General features: G+C 47.1%; 1 protein-coding gene across 1 annotated transcript; it reads right to left on the bottom strand.

Moving 5' to 3' along the window:
* Window positions 1-2,878: 2,878 nt before the first annotated feature.
* Window positions 2,879-11,135, bottom strand: LOC144109610 (uncharacterized). Its single transcript, XM_077642429.1, has 5 exons — window positions 10,315-11,135; window positions 9,633-9,710; window positions 8,183-8,308; window positions 3,912-4,151; window positions 2,879-2,884 (listed from the first exon to the last, which is right to left on the bottom strand). Exons 1-5 carry the CDS (start codon window positions 11,017-11,019, stop codon window positions 2,879-2,881), a joined length of 1,155 nt encoding a protein of 384 aa, XP_077498555.1. The 5' UTR covers window positions 11,020-11,135.
* Between the last annotated feature and the right edge of the window lie 818 nt (window positions 11,136-11,953).

Genomic DNA, 11,953 nt, shown 5'->3' with positions numbered 1-11,953 from the left:
GTAGTTTAGGGTGCTATGGATTACCGTACATGTGACAAAGAATGCGAAAACAAAGACCGCGTTGTGGTGGCTCGGTAAGCAACGCTGTCTAATAAAACCGTGGTCTTTGCGTATCGCATTCGAGATAAACGAATCATGTCACTGGCGATCGCTTTGATGCCGACCCGAGTTTGGTTGCCCGGAAGATTTTATTCAATGAAGCCCTTAAACTTTGACGTTTTTGCATGGGCTAACAAACTAAGCCGAGCTGCATTGAACAGTTATATTCCTCCCTTCGCAAGCGGGATGGACTTTTGCACGTTTCTGGTAACGCATAGGAATGGTGTCTTAGTGCAACGTGACCTCAAATAATTCTATTCCTGCCGTCTTGAAACTAATACATCACACACGGGGGAAAACTGCAGGTAGTACGCTTGGAGATGCCATGATCTCAAGTCTGGAATATTTGCCACTTAATTCTATTAAAATTCTGGCTCTTTTTGAGGTTTAGTTCTATATATACATATATATATATATATATATATATATATATATATATATATATATATATATATATATATATATATATATATATATATATATATATATATATATATATATATATATATATATATATATATATATGAGCACCGGACGCGATATTCCGAGGTCGTGGGTTCGGATCCCACCGGCGGCATGGTTGTCTATTCTGCTACTTTATAAGTAGTTTTCTTTAAAAATCAAAGCTTAATTGAAGTATTTTTCTCCCACTAATCCGCACTATTAATTATAAAAAAAAACTTTCGCAATGCACCTTGATTTCGGTGACAGTTGGCTTCCTTCATGTATTTGTCAAACGAGCCCCTCATTTCCCTTAACGTGTCTGCTAATAGCTTAACGGAGGTCTCGGTTCTCGCAGTCTTGATGCCATAGGTAGCATAAGAGGGCTCTAGCACAGTGTCCGCCCTCGCCGTTAGATGACGTTCCCTGTCACACTCGCGGTAATACAGGACGTGCTACGTCCGCCGCTATGGGCGATGGTGGCGCTGGTGACACTCTCAAGGTTCGCTTACACGCAATAAACATGAATACCCACGAGAGCAGCAGATTGGACAGCCGTCGCCGTAGCTCAGTTCGTAAGAGCACCGGACGCGATATTCGGAGGTCGTTGGTTCGGATCCCACCGGTGGCATGGTTGTTTTTTCTGCTGCTTTATAAGTAGTTTTCTTTAAAAATCAGAGCTTAATTGAAGTATTTTTCTCCCACTAATCAGCACTATTAATTATAAAAAAAACATTCCCCAATGCACCTTGGTTTCGGTGACTGTTGGCTTCCTTCAGGTATATATATATATATATATATATATATATATATATATATATATATATATATATATATATATATATACAAGGGAAGAGAAGTGAGAGGCTCGTTTGACCAACATACGAAGGCAGCCAACAGCCACCGAAACCAAGATGCATAGAGGAATTTTTCATTTTTTAAAATTTCTGGCGCTGAGCAATGGGACAATAATAATTTGATTCATGTCAGTGAAATAGGAATAATTATAAAGCAGAAGAAAATACAACTATGCCGCCGGTGCATTATATATATATATATATATATATATATATATATATATATATATATATATATATATATATATATATATATATATATATATATATATATATATATATATATATATCTCAAAGCATCCGTGCATGCTCCTTAAATACCTGTACTAAGACATGTGTCCAGCTAATAATATCTAATGACAACGTAATAAAAGCGCGTGACGTAGTAAGTGACGAGGCTTACAGACTTTCGAAGTTTACGCGTGCTCGCCGCAAGTTAAAATACCATACAAAATTAGCGCTGGGGCATGCAGAAAGGAATAATCAAGACGCAATGCGGCGTTAAAGGCATGGCACATAAACACGTGGCCAGTCATTTCGTCATCTGATAAAAAATGACATTAAACATAAAAAGGTACACGGGCATAGGTGATACAGGACACAAGTATTCTACGAATTTACACGTGTTGTGCTCGAGCCATGCACCTTCGAGATGGGAATAAAGGAGCAAAGGAGAAAGACGAGCTTGTTCAACCATGCTAAACAGTACTGCATGGATAGCGCAAGAAATCGGGCACAAAAAAACGGCAATCATCAACACGTGCTGCGTTCGCTGCGTCACTATACAATATAATCGTGTGATGTTGGATCACACCGGTCGTCGTAAAAATGCTCTGCGTTTAAATGCCTGAGCATCAGAAGCCATAAGGACGATCACGTAAACTTCCGTGAACAGAATTTTCGCTACTTTGAGAGAAAAGATATTTCCCCTGGGTTTTCATTCAAACCAGAGGTTAGCGCTTTGAATTTGCAAATTAGGAAGGATTCTCGAACCTCTCTGTTATTGAGATTTGAAGCCAGATTCAGGTATTGTGGTTGTGATGTTATCAAACGAGTTTCCGGAAGTCGCGACATGTCTTGAGAGCGGAAGATTAGGAAGGGTATTGGCATGTGATCGGTGATTATTGAATGCCAACCTGAAGGGTAGTTCAGTCTGTGCGATGTATTGCAGCTTACACACACCGCATTCGAGCAGATAGAAAACATAGCTGCTGTTGCAAGTGAAATTTCCTTTTATTTTAGAGTAAAAGTCTGACCCAGTACTTCTTGCCAATGCGGTAGTGGTCACATGAGTGCATACCTTACAACGCGGTTTTTTGCAAGGGCGGCAGACAGTTGGAGAGGGGTTAGTTGTGTTTGATGAGGTTAGCATGTCGCGCAGGTTCCGTGACCTACGGTATGCTACGCTGGGTGGCTGTGGAAAGATTCGCGTCGGGCGGCTGCTCTGCATAAGAATATTACGATGTTTCCTGAGGATGCCGTTAACACTGGGCATTGACGCACAATGGGTTAGCACTAAAGTGGTGTTTGATGGTCGTTCCGCGTGTTTATCTGAACGAAGGATTTCCTTGCGTTCCATTGCATCTGCGCGCTTTATTTCGTCGTCAAAAATTGGTGGTGGGTACATTTGTCTTGTAACAGCATTTCGCAGATTTCCGCAGTTGTCAGCAAAGTCGGAATCGTCTGAGAAAATATTTTTAAAGCGAAGTGTTTGGCTGTATGGGATACTAGTCTTGCAGTGCCTCGCACGGCTACATTGGAAATGAAGGTATTGATGGCTGTCGGTCGGTTTCTATAAAGCTTAGTTGTGAGTATGGTGCTATACAAATCCACTGCTACGTCCAATAAAAATTTATGGTTGACATCGAGTATGACTCCGTAAATGAAATTGAAGGGTGAACGTTATTAAAGGCTGCTATGAAATTAAATGCTGCTATGGTGCTACGCTCTCACTTGTTCTCATCGTCTGCGGTTCCTGCTCAGCACGACTAGGTTTTTATAGCCACGGGAACCGTTGCAGCAGCCAGCACTACAAATCGACCAATCAGGAAACGCCGGTGGTCGCCGTTTGAATTGGACGAATGGACGAGAGGGCTCAGCCGTTCAGTTTGCTGCCGGAAAGGGGATGCCGGCGAAGCGTCGGTTCAGTCTCGAGCCGGTGCTTGCGAAGGGAGGGGGGGGGGGGGGGGGGGTACGTCGAATCCGCCGGGGCGAATCGGATGAGTAATGCTGCAAGCCGCGACATGTCCGAGAGACCGGGTTTTTGCTCGATGCTTGGCGCACGGCACTAGCCTCCATAGATGCCAGCGGAATGCTCTCACGGACACAGCACTGCAGTCCGGCAGTGCCTATAATCGGACGTTCTTTACGCCGCATCCTGCTATTTACTTCATGACTCACGTCGGCAAGAGACGAAATCAAAGCGGAATTAAACTGTTCGAAATACAGCCCCAGCATGGATTCATTCCCGCCTGAAGCAAACGCTTGCAAAGGAAAGCACTCGTCCCTTCGTACCGGAGCGATCGTCGGCTCTCGTGGCTTGCGAGGCGTCACAGCGTCCCACGGGTTGCTCTCCTCCGACGCGTTGCTGTCGGGCCCCGCATGTGGGGAGATGCGTCCCTTGTAGCCCATCAGAATGAATACGAGGGGCAGCACCACCACGATGGAGAACACGATGCCGCCCAGCCACACGTTGGAGCAGGTGCACCACCACCACCAGCCCTCGGCCTCTTCCACGTCAGAGCCGCTGTCTTCCTGCACAAGCTGCAACACAAGCAGTGCTAATATGACAAGAGATGTCATTAGGATGTTTGTCTGGGAGAAAAAAAAGATTATTTTGGACTAAACATTTAGCGCTCCTACTGCTTATTGGCGCATAAAACTATATTTCGCGGCATAATTAACCCGGTTAGAAATAATTTAAGTTTTTTACCAGCGATAAAGGATTTCTTGCAGGGCTTTTGGGATGAGAACAGGTTAACTTTAGGGTTAATTACGTGGTATCGTCTCGAAGCCCCAGTACTGCGTTTGCCGAAAGTGAGTCACTCCTTGCGGTGGAGCGACTCTCTTTGGTGAGACCAGCCATGCAACGCTCGAAAAAATTTGGCACAAAAGATAGGATGTCTGTTGTTATCGCAAACCGTTAGATTGATATTGGCTTATAGTACATAATCTTTGCTGCTTTTTGAATTATGATACCTAGCGGAAAATTTACGAGAAGCGCAAAGTAATAAAATGGCGGGATACAAATATAGAAAACACCTAGGTAGGAGAATATATAACTTATATTATTGCCGGTTTGAATTGAGAGTTGTAGGGTGAGACGTCGATAAGCCGCACAAGAATTGATTCTACGCAAACAGGCCTAGAAGATTTCTTGAATCGCACCTTTCACATTCTATAATTCGCACTGAGCAGCATGCAGCGCAATCGCTTGCGTTCATTGATTGACATTCGTTATTGCCGCTTGACAATCTGATCGTTCTGCTTATATGGGTAGCCTCGCACGAACCCCGTCTGGTGCAAGCTCTGGCTTCATTCCTGCTCCTCTTTTTCACTTAACGCTCGCTTTCTAAACGTTTCACATTATTGAGCTGGTGTAATTCTTGCAGAAGCCTTGCACACATTTATTATCTTTTCGTATTGCGATTTCATATGCTTTTGATGAAGAAAGAGAGCAAACTACGCGGGACACTCAAAGGAAGCCACCACGCGCGCTGACAAACAGCTCATTATTTGATGAAAATGTGGAGGAGTGTTGTGTTGGGTTTAATGGCGCATAAGCAACTAAGGCTATCATGCGCCGAGCTCAAGCTATAAAAAATTCGGAGGAATACATGCAGAGAAACCAACGTTGACAATGGATATAGCGATCGCGTGGCGACAAATTTAAACGCCTGGCATAAAAATCACGGAATTACGAAGGTTACGGAACTCTTTGTCTGACAGGGTCGCTGAAGGCTGACGTATCAGTTAGCATATTTTTTTTAATAAAAAGGCTTCCACTTTCTCAGGGGTTACCTGTTCCTGATGAAGAAACAGAATAGTAGTGCTCAGAAAATGTGCCATGCACATTTTCGGCAGTGCTCTAAAATGCTGTAAAGAGAAGCACCGTCGTGTAAATTTGCACGCTCAAAATGCCGCATGTTCACAAAACAGCCAAGTTGCCCGTTGTATAAATTACCGCATGATAACGGCACTCTGTAAACAACGCACTTTCTATTTACGATGACAGGCGAGACGTGTTTTGTTGTGCTGCCCTCCCGTTTATGTGGCCACCGGCCGCTAAAGTTCTGCCGAGCTCGGAGCAAAATGCAGCGAGCTTTAATGGAGCCCAAAAAACAACCGTAACGTCGAATTTCTCAGCCAAGCTCTCAAACCACGGGAAAGCTTGTGGACACAGTGCATGAAAGCCTGCCTATGGTACTGACTACCTTCCTGACCCCGTCTGTTGGCCTCTGACAGCCTACCAGAGGACTTAGCCACCTGCGCTGAAAGCGATGTGTTCAGAGAAACCAGTCTTTTGTTTTTTTTTACATTGGTAACCTCCTATACGCTTAATATTCTGCAGTGAGGCGGTGGCAGGCACTAGAAGTCACAGTCTTTATTCACGAAACCACCATGCCGTTTTTAATCAATTTGGGATGGCTTGACTCGTAGCCTTGAAGCAGCTTAACAGAGCGATGGTGAAACAGCCAGCAAAGATAGTGCGACATTGTCCCCCGAGAAATGGCAAGGAAACGCAGTTCATTGTCAATATGAATCTCTGTTGGGAATTTTAAACCATGAGCGCACTACTTAAAACCTTGAGGACCGCCGCGATATTATTCGAAGGGATTAGAACAATCCGTCAAGATCAGATAATTGTGCACGTTCCTGAAAGCCCTCGGCAACAAATAGTCCTCCACGGCATCGTGCAACCTTCCTATCGATACCACTCAAGGAGATATTAGTAAGCAAAGATGGAACCCTCGACCTAATACGCACTCCAGCTTTATGTGCAAAGAAACGAAGTTACACCCGAAGATCCTGGATTTTGGGTAACAAGGGAGATTTCTGAAAACGGTACAACAGACACACCACATATGCTCATGAAGGCAAATGGTTGTTGCTGGGTATTTGGAACCAATACTTTACCCTGAAAGTGACAGAAAACTTTTTGTTCTCAAATGAAATTTTTTTTTGATGTGATGATGAATGAAAATCCTGGAAGGTGCAGTTTTGTTGATTGATGCTGAAGATAAGTTTTCGTGGTTGCCACATGAAAAACATCATGGTAGTAGGCAAGAGAGTGTGCACCAAAGATGTTAATGATCCGATTGCCTTAATAAGCAGAGTTTTGATTTCCATTTAAACATTTTGCCCAGCCTTGTCTTTTTCTTGAAGCAGACGGTAATCGGGTGTAACGGTCCTTTCTTAGTACAGAAACGTGAGTGTGTACATTCGGCCGAGGGTTGCACGCGTGCTCAGCAATATCTTTAGCGACATCGATGGGAAGGTGGCATGGTGATCAGGAGGATTGTTTCTAAAGCCGTTCACATGCACTGACGATTATCTGATATTGGTGGTAGGTTCTAACCGCATATATAAGTTTTCGGCTATCCAAAATTTCGAGGGAGTGCTCCCGTGGTTTAAAACTCACGATAGGCGTCCCTGCAGACAATAAGCAGCGTTTTGTTTACGTGGCACTATTGGCTACGTCTGACCATCTTTGCTGGCTGCATCGCCTAGCAAAGTCATGCCTGGTCTTTGAGTCAAGCCATTCCAAACCGATTAAAGACGACAAAGTGGTTTTGCGCTCTAAGACTGCCACTTTCCTAATTTCTGCTATGATGGTTTATGGTTTATGGAGGTTTAATGTCCCAAATCGACTCAGGCTATGAGGGACGCCGTGGTGAAGGTCTCCGGAAATTTAGGCCACCTGGGATTCTTTAACGTGCACGGACATCGCACAGTACACGGGCCTCAAGAATTTCGCCTCCATCGAAATTATAGAGGCCCGCGTACTGTGCGACGTCAGCGCACGTTTCTTCTACGGCCGCTGGTACCGCCGTAAAATTCTCTCTCCGGCATGACCACGAAGACCGCGCCATTGACACGGATCACGTGACTGTCTAGTCAACGGATTTGAAAGCAGCTCTCCGATAGATGTCACACTCATTCGAGAGTCTGCCATGCGACTATGGCACAGGCACTGAGGAAATAAATCCAACACTAGCGGTCTGTCCGAGTGCTTGATATTCGTCGCAAAATCGAACCAAGTTGCTCCAAACCTCAAACCTGCCTAGCTTCATCCCTACAGGTATCACGACTTCGGCGATCCCTGCCTGCGAAGAAATCACAGGGAGTGGTTCTAGGATGAGGGTGAGGAGAGGAGGGCCAGATGGCATCACCATTGCAGGTACATTCTGTCCAGGAGGACTGCTGACAGTTTGTGGTTTAACATCGCCGACAGCCAGGGAACAGCCCTGTATGTCTAATGACCGACATATGATACCACGACGGTTCCACAGAACAGGATGGTAACGACGCTGTATTTATTCACCGTGTATTTTCCAAGCTTCCTCACTCATTGTCTCAGCAGGAGTTGACTTTCAAAAGGGCGTTCAGGAACTACACTGCGCACCAACTCCTCAAGTTCCCGGATGTCCGTAGCGCAGAGATGGTTTGCAAGAAGATTTGACAAAGTTCGAAGGGCGAAAGTGCCATCGAGTGCCATCCCACTCAAAAAGGCCTTTGAGAGTCCCTGATATACATGCCGATTATGGACGGTAATTAACCCTTACCGTCTCGCTCTCCAGGTCCCTCGTATGCACGCTGAGCGGTGTGTCGTAGGGATGCTCGCAGGAGGACAGGGAGCCGCTGTGCTGCTGGCCACGCGCCTCTTGAGCCGCCTGCCGCTTTCTCTCTGCCTGCGAGTCGCAGACCTGTCAGTTGATTTCAACGTAGAAGGGAGCGCCTGTGTCACTTTTGACTTTAAGGGGTGAGTGGAAACGGAGGAGGGTTGGAGCTCGGCGGTGCATGTGTATAGATTCATGAAAAGCTAAATAAGTCGATCCAAGTCGATAGGTGTTCAAGTGTAGGAAGCAGCGCAAAAGACAACGGCATGACACGACCGCACAGGTGGTTAACTAACAACTGAGGTTTATTGTCGGACAATAATGGTTTAAGGTCACAAAAAAAAAGAAAAAAAACTGCCAGTCGGGCTACTATCAGCTGATAAAGAGCATGAAGGGCAACTTTAACGTGTCAGATGGCGTATGAAAACGAAGTTCGAAATTGTGAGTGAATAGGGAACTGACATTCACAGCTAAAAAGAGAGAGAGAAACAAGAAACAATGGTACATCATGTTGTACAGTAAGGGTGACGGAAGGGAATGAAAGACCGAAGAGTCAACATGGACGAAGGTGGTCATCCAGGTAAGCAAGTTCCTCCTTGCGCAGTGGGATCGACGGGGTGCTGACAACTAGCCCGCCAAAAAGCCCTATTGTATTCAACAGTGATACCTGATCTCGCGTGGTAGACGGGCTGCACAATTTTTTTGTAGCGATAGCTACATTACGGTAGCATTTCGAACCTTCATCGTGGCGGCGCCGTCACCCCATGGCTGCGCTGCCATGCTGCCACGTGGTTGGTCACGTGGTGCGGAGAAGCTGCCGGCGGCGCAGCGCACCGGCGAAACCGAGCTGCCACAGGTGTGCGCATGCGCCGCGTCAAGTGGGACGAAGACGAAGAAGGCACGCCCAGCGAAACGAAGCGGCGAAAGACTGACTTTGCAGTTAACTAAGCAAGTTCCACTCGGCCACCTGTAGCTATCGCGTCACTCCAGGTTTAACCAGAGCTAAACCACCGCCAATTTTTTTTCTTTCCCACTCTACAGCATGTGGCACCCTGAAGTCTTCAGATCGCAGGGCAAATTTTGCGACGAGGAAGCAGCTTTGGTCCACATGGTGTGGATATGCCCGACTATGTACGATAGCTGGCGCACTCTAGAATTCTGGGAGGCTTTGCTCTGCAGCCCAGACCCTAACGTCCAGCAGGACATCATCAGTCAAGCCCTTGCTGCTGCTGTGTCCCAAGGGATTTCGGCCGACGACTAGGGGCGACGGGGGAGATGGACTTCTCTCCTGGTGTTCATTGACAGGTGTTTCATAAAAATTGTATCTCTCTCTCTCTCTCGCCGTGAGGTCGCTCTTGGCAGGGCTACTGGAGGACGTAGGTTTCTGGCCGCTCACCTTGGAGCCAGTATGGTTGCCCGCATCTCCGCCTTCTCCGCCTGGGTGCTCTTCAAGGGGAGCGCTGGGTGCACCGCGCTGCAAATGTATTATGGGAGAAGTGTTTCATCCTGGACTTCGAGAGGATTGCAGCTGCGGTGCATTCGGAATCTTTCCACTCTGTCAGAAGTACACACGCAAACCAGGCTCGCGAAATTTACGATAGGATTAAATCACTCTCCAAGACGGCAGTCTGCGAGGATGCGCAAAGTTTTTGGATAACTGGCCTTAATCTATGGGAATGTGTACTCAGAAGAAAGTTTCTTAGTCAGCCTAATAGTTTGTGGAGCAACAAAGTGATGGTTGTCAGTGATGATAAATATGTAAAAAAATCAATAAGCTATAGTGATACGTAGCAGTGTGTCCAATTGTAGGAGTACTGTAATAATTATGAGAAAGTTGCAGAAGACGCGGCAGATCAATATCCAGTACTTTTAATGGGCTTGATATTTTCTGCCGCACCGAGTAAGCGTCCGGTTGTGTGCATAAAACGCCTGAACTACTATGCTGCTACTCTCCCCACGTCCTACGGTAAAGCTGACGCCTGATACAGCCGACGGCAGAAGCAGCAATGGAGGCAGGCGATTTCGTCCCACAAGTAGACATTATTAAATGCAGCTAGGAATGAGTGCTCGACACATACCAGAATGTTCAGCCATCCACCAATGAGCTGCGGCTGTTGGTTCTCGCTCGCTTCGTCTTCGTCCCTCTCGACCTCGGGTGTGGCAGGGGACGACCTCTTCGATTTCTTCGGTGGCGATTCTGAAGGGCTGCTTTTCTTTCTCGAGTCAAGTCCAGTAGGTTTAGATTTGCCGAGTGAAGAACCCTTCTTGAGGGCCGGCTCTTTTTTGGCACCGTCCGTGACTTTGCCGGCGGATTTCGCTGGGCTGCCTGACACAGAGGCTTTCTTGTCTTCTTGTCGGGGGTCTGGTGTTCCGTCGGCAGCCGGTGAAGCAGCACCCCGCGCGTCATGGTATGAGTTAATGCTCTTCTGGCGGTCGCCTCCTTTTTCAAGCTGCCGTTTCATTTTGGGGCTCAGAGGAGTCTTGTCGGTCTTTTTCGATCCTGGCTTAGCCGGGCTCTGTCGATTACCCCGTTCTTCATCCGCGCCTCCTTCTGAGGTCTTCCTCCAGTTGTTCGATCGATCCGCGCGGCGCGGGGAAGTGGTCTCGTCGTTCTCGCGTCGCGAGTGGTCGGCGCTTCCTGCCTCGCTGCCCGACCGAGACTGTTCCCGTTCACTCTTACGGTCGTAGACCCGCGGCTTGGGAGGACGCTCCGGCGTTAGGACTAGGCGACTTGTGCTGGCGCCGGGATCTTCCTCACAGCCACCCCTCTCCCTCTTCGTCATGGCACCAGAGGTTCCTCCTCAAGGCCTTGCGTCGAGTGGCCGTTAACGTCTGAGTAGAGAAAGGCTTCGGGAGAAATGTAGCACGAGAGCGGACAGTGCGGCCAGCCTATCGAGAAAACAACTTCTTCTGAATCTTCCTCGAGCTAGGTTTTGTGCTTCATCTTCCTATCCCTTCGTGCTCAAATAGCTTGCGTGCTTATGATGCGCCAGTAAATACATTATTTTATACCAGAAGACGACAAAGCGGGCAGTGGCGCTTTGCGCATACCTCCGGCTTTTACATTCCATAATGTCAATTAATTTATATGGCATTCATAACAAAATCTAGGCCAATCCACGATTGTAGGTACGTGTCATGTCTCAAAAGACGAACGACCACTAGGACGGAGTCCTCGCGCTAGGCACGCTGGCCACCGAACTATGCGTCATCGTATGACGTGTCCCTTTGCCAAAAGTAACCGAGCAACAGGTTTTTGCTTCTCAAGCGTATAATGTAACCTTTACCGCACCCTTAAAGACCTAAATGTGTCAGAACGTGAGGACAAGGGCTCGCCTTACTTTACACAGATTCGAAGCTTACGAGCTGCAATAAGTGCTTCGCGACGCGACTAAGAAAGAAACCACCTTTGCCCGGTTACTTTTGGCAAAGACATTACGTTTGTTCTAAGGCTTGCCACTACGCTATCTTTTGGTGAAGGCGCTGCCGTTCATTTTCATGCCAACTCTTTAGCTTGGCTACCTTCCGTCCGCTTTTGACGTAAGCCAATAGTTCCTGGATCTCGCCACTCGGTTTCAGCGCAGATCGACCTGAGCCGACCAGAGCCGGCGATCTGCCCCAACCCTAACGCTCGACACGGCGAGGCAAAGACCCCGCCCCTACGAAGCACACTTCCGCGCATGCCGTTTTTTGCGTGCATAGGCCTTAGCCTTCGGT

The sequence above is a fragment of the Amblyomma americanum genome, chromosome 11 (genome assembly GCF_052857255.1).
Source record: "Amblyomma americanum isolate KBUSLIRL-KWMA chromosome 11, ASM5285725v1, whole genome shotgun sequence".
Classification (NCBI taxonomy): Eukaryota; Metazoa; Arthropoda; class Arachnida; order Ixodida; family Ixodidae; genus Amblyomma; species Amblyomma americanum.
The sequence above is the reverse complement of the archived record's forward strand: the minus strand, read 5'-3'. Positions and strand labels throughout refer to the sequence as shown.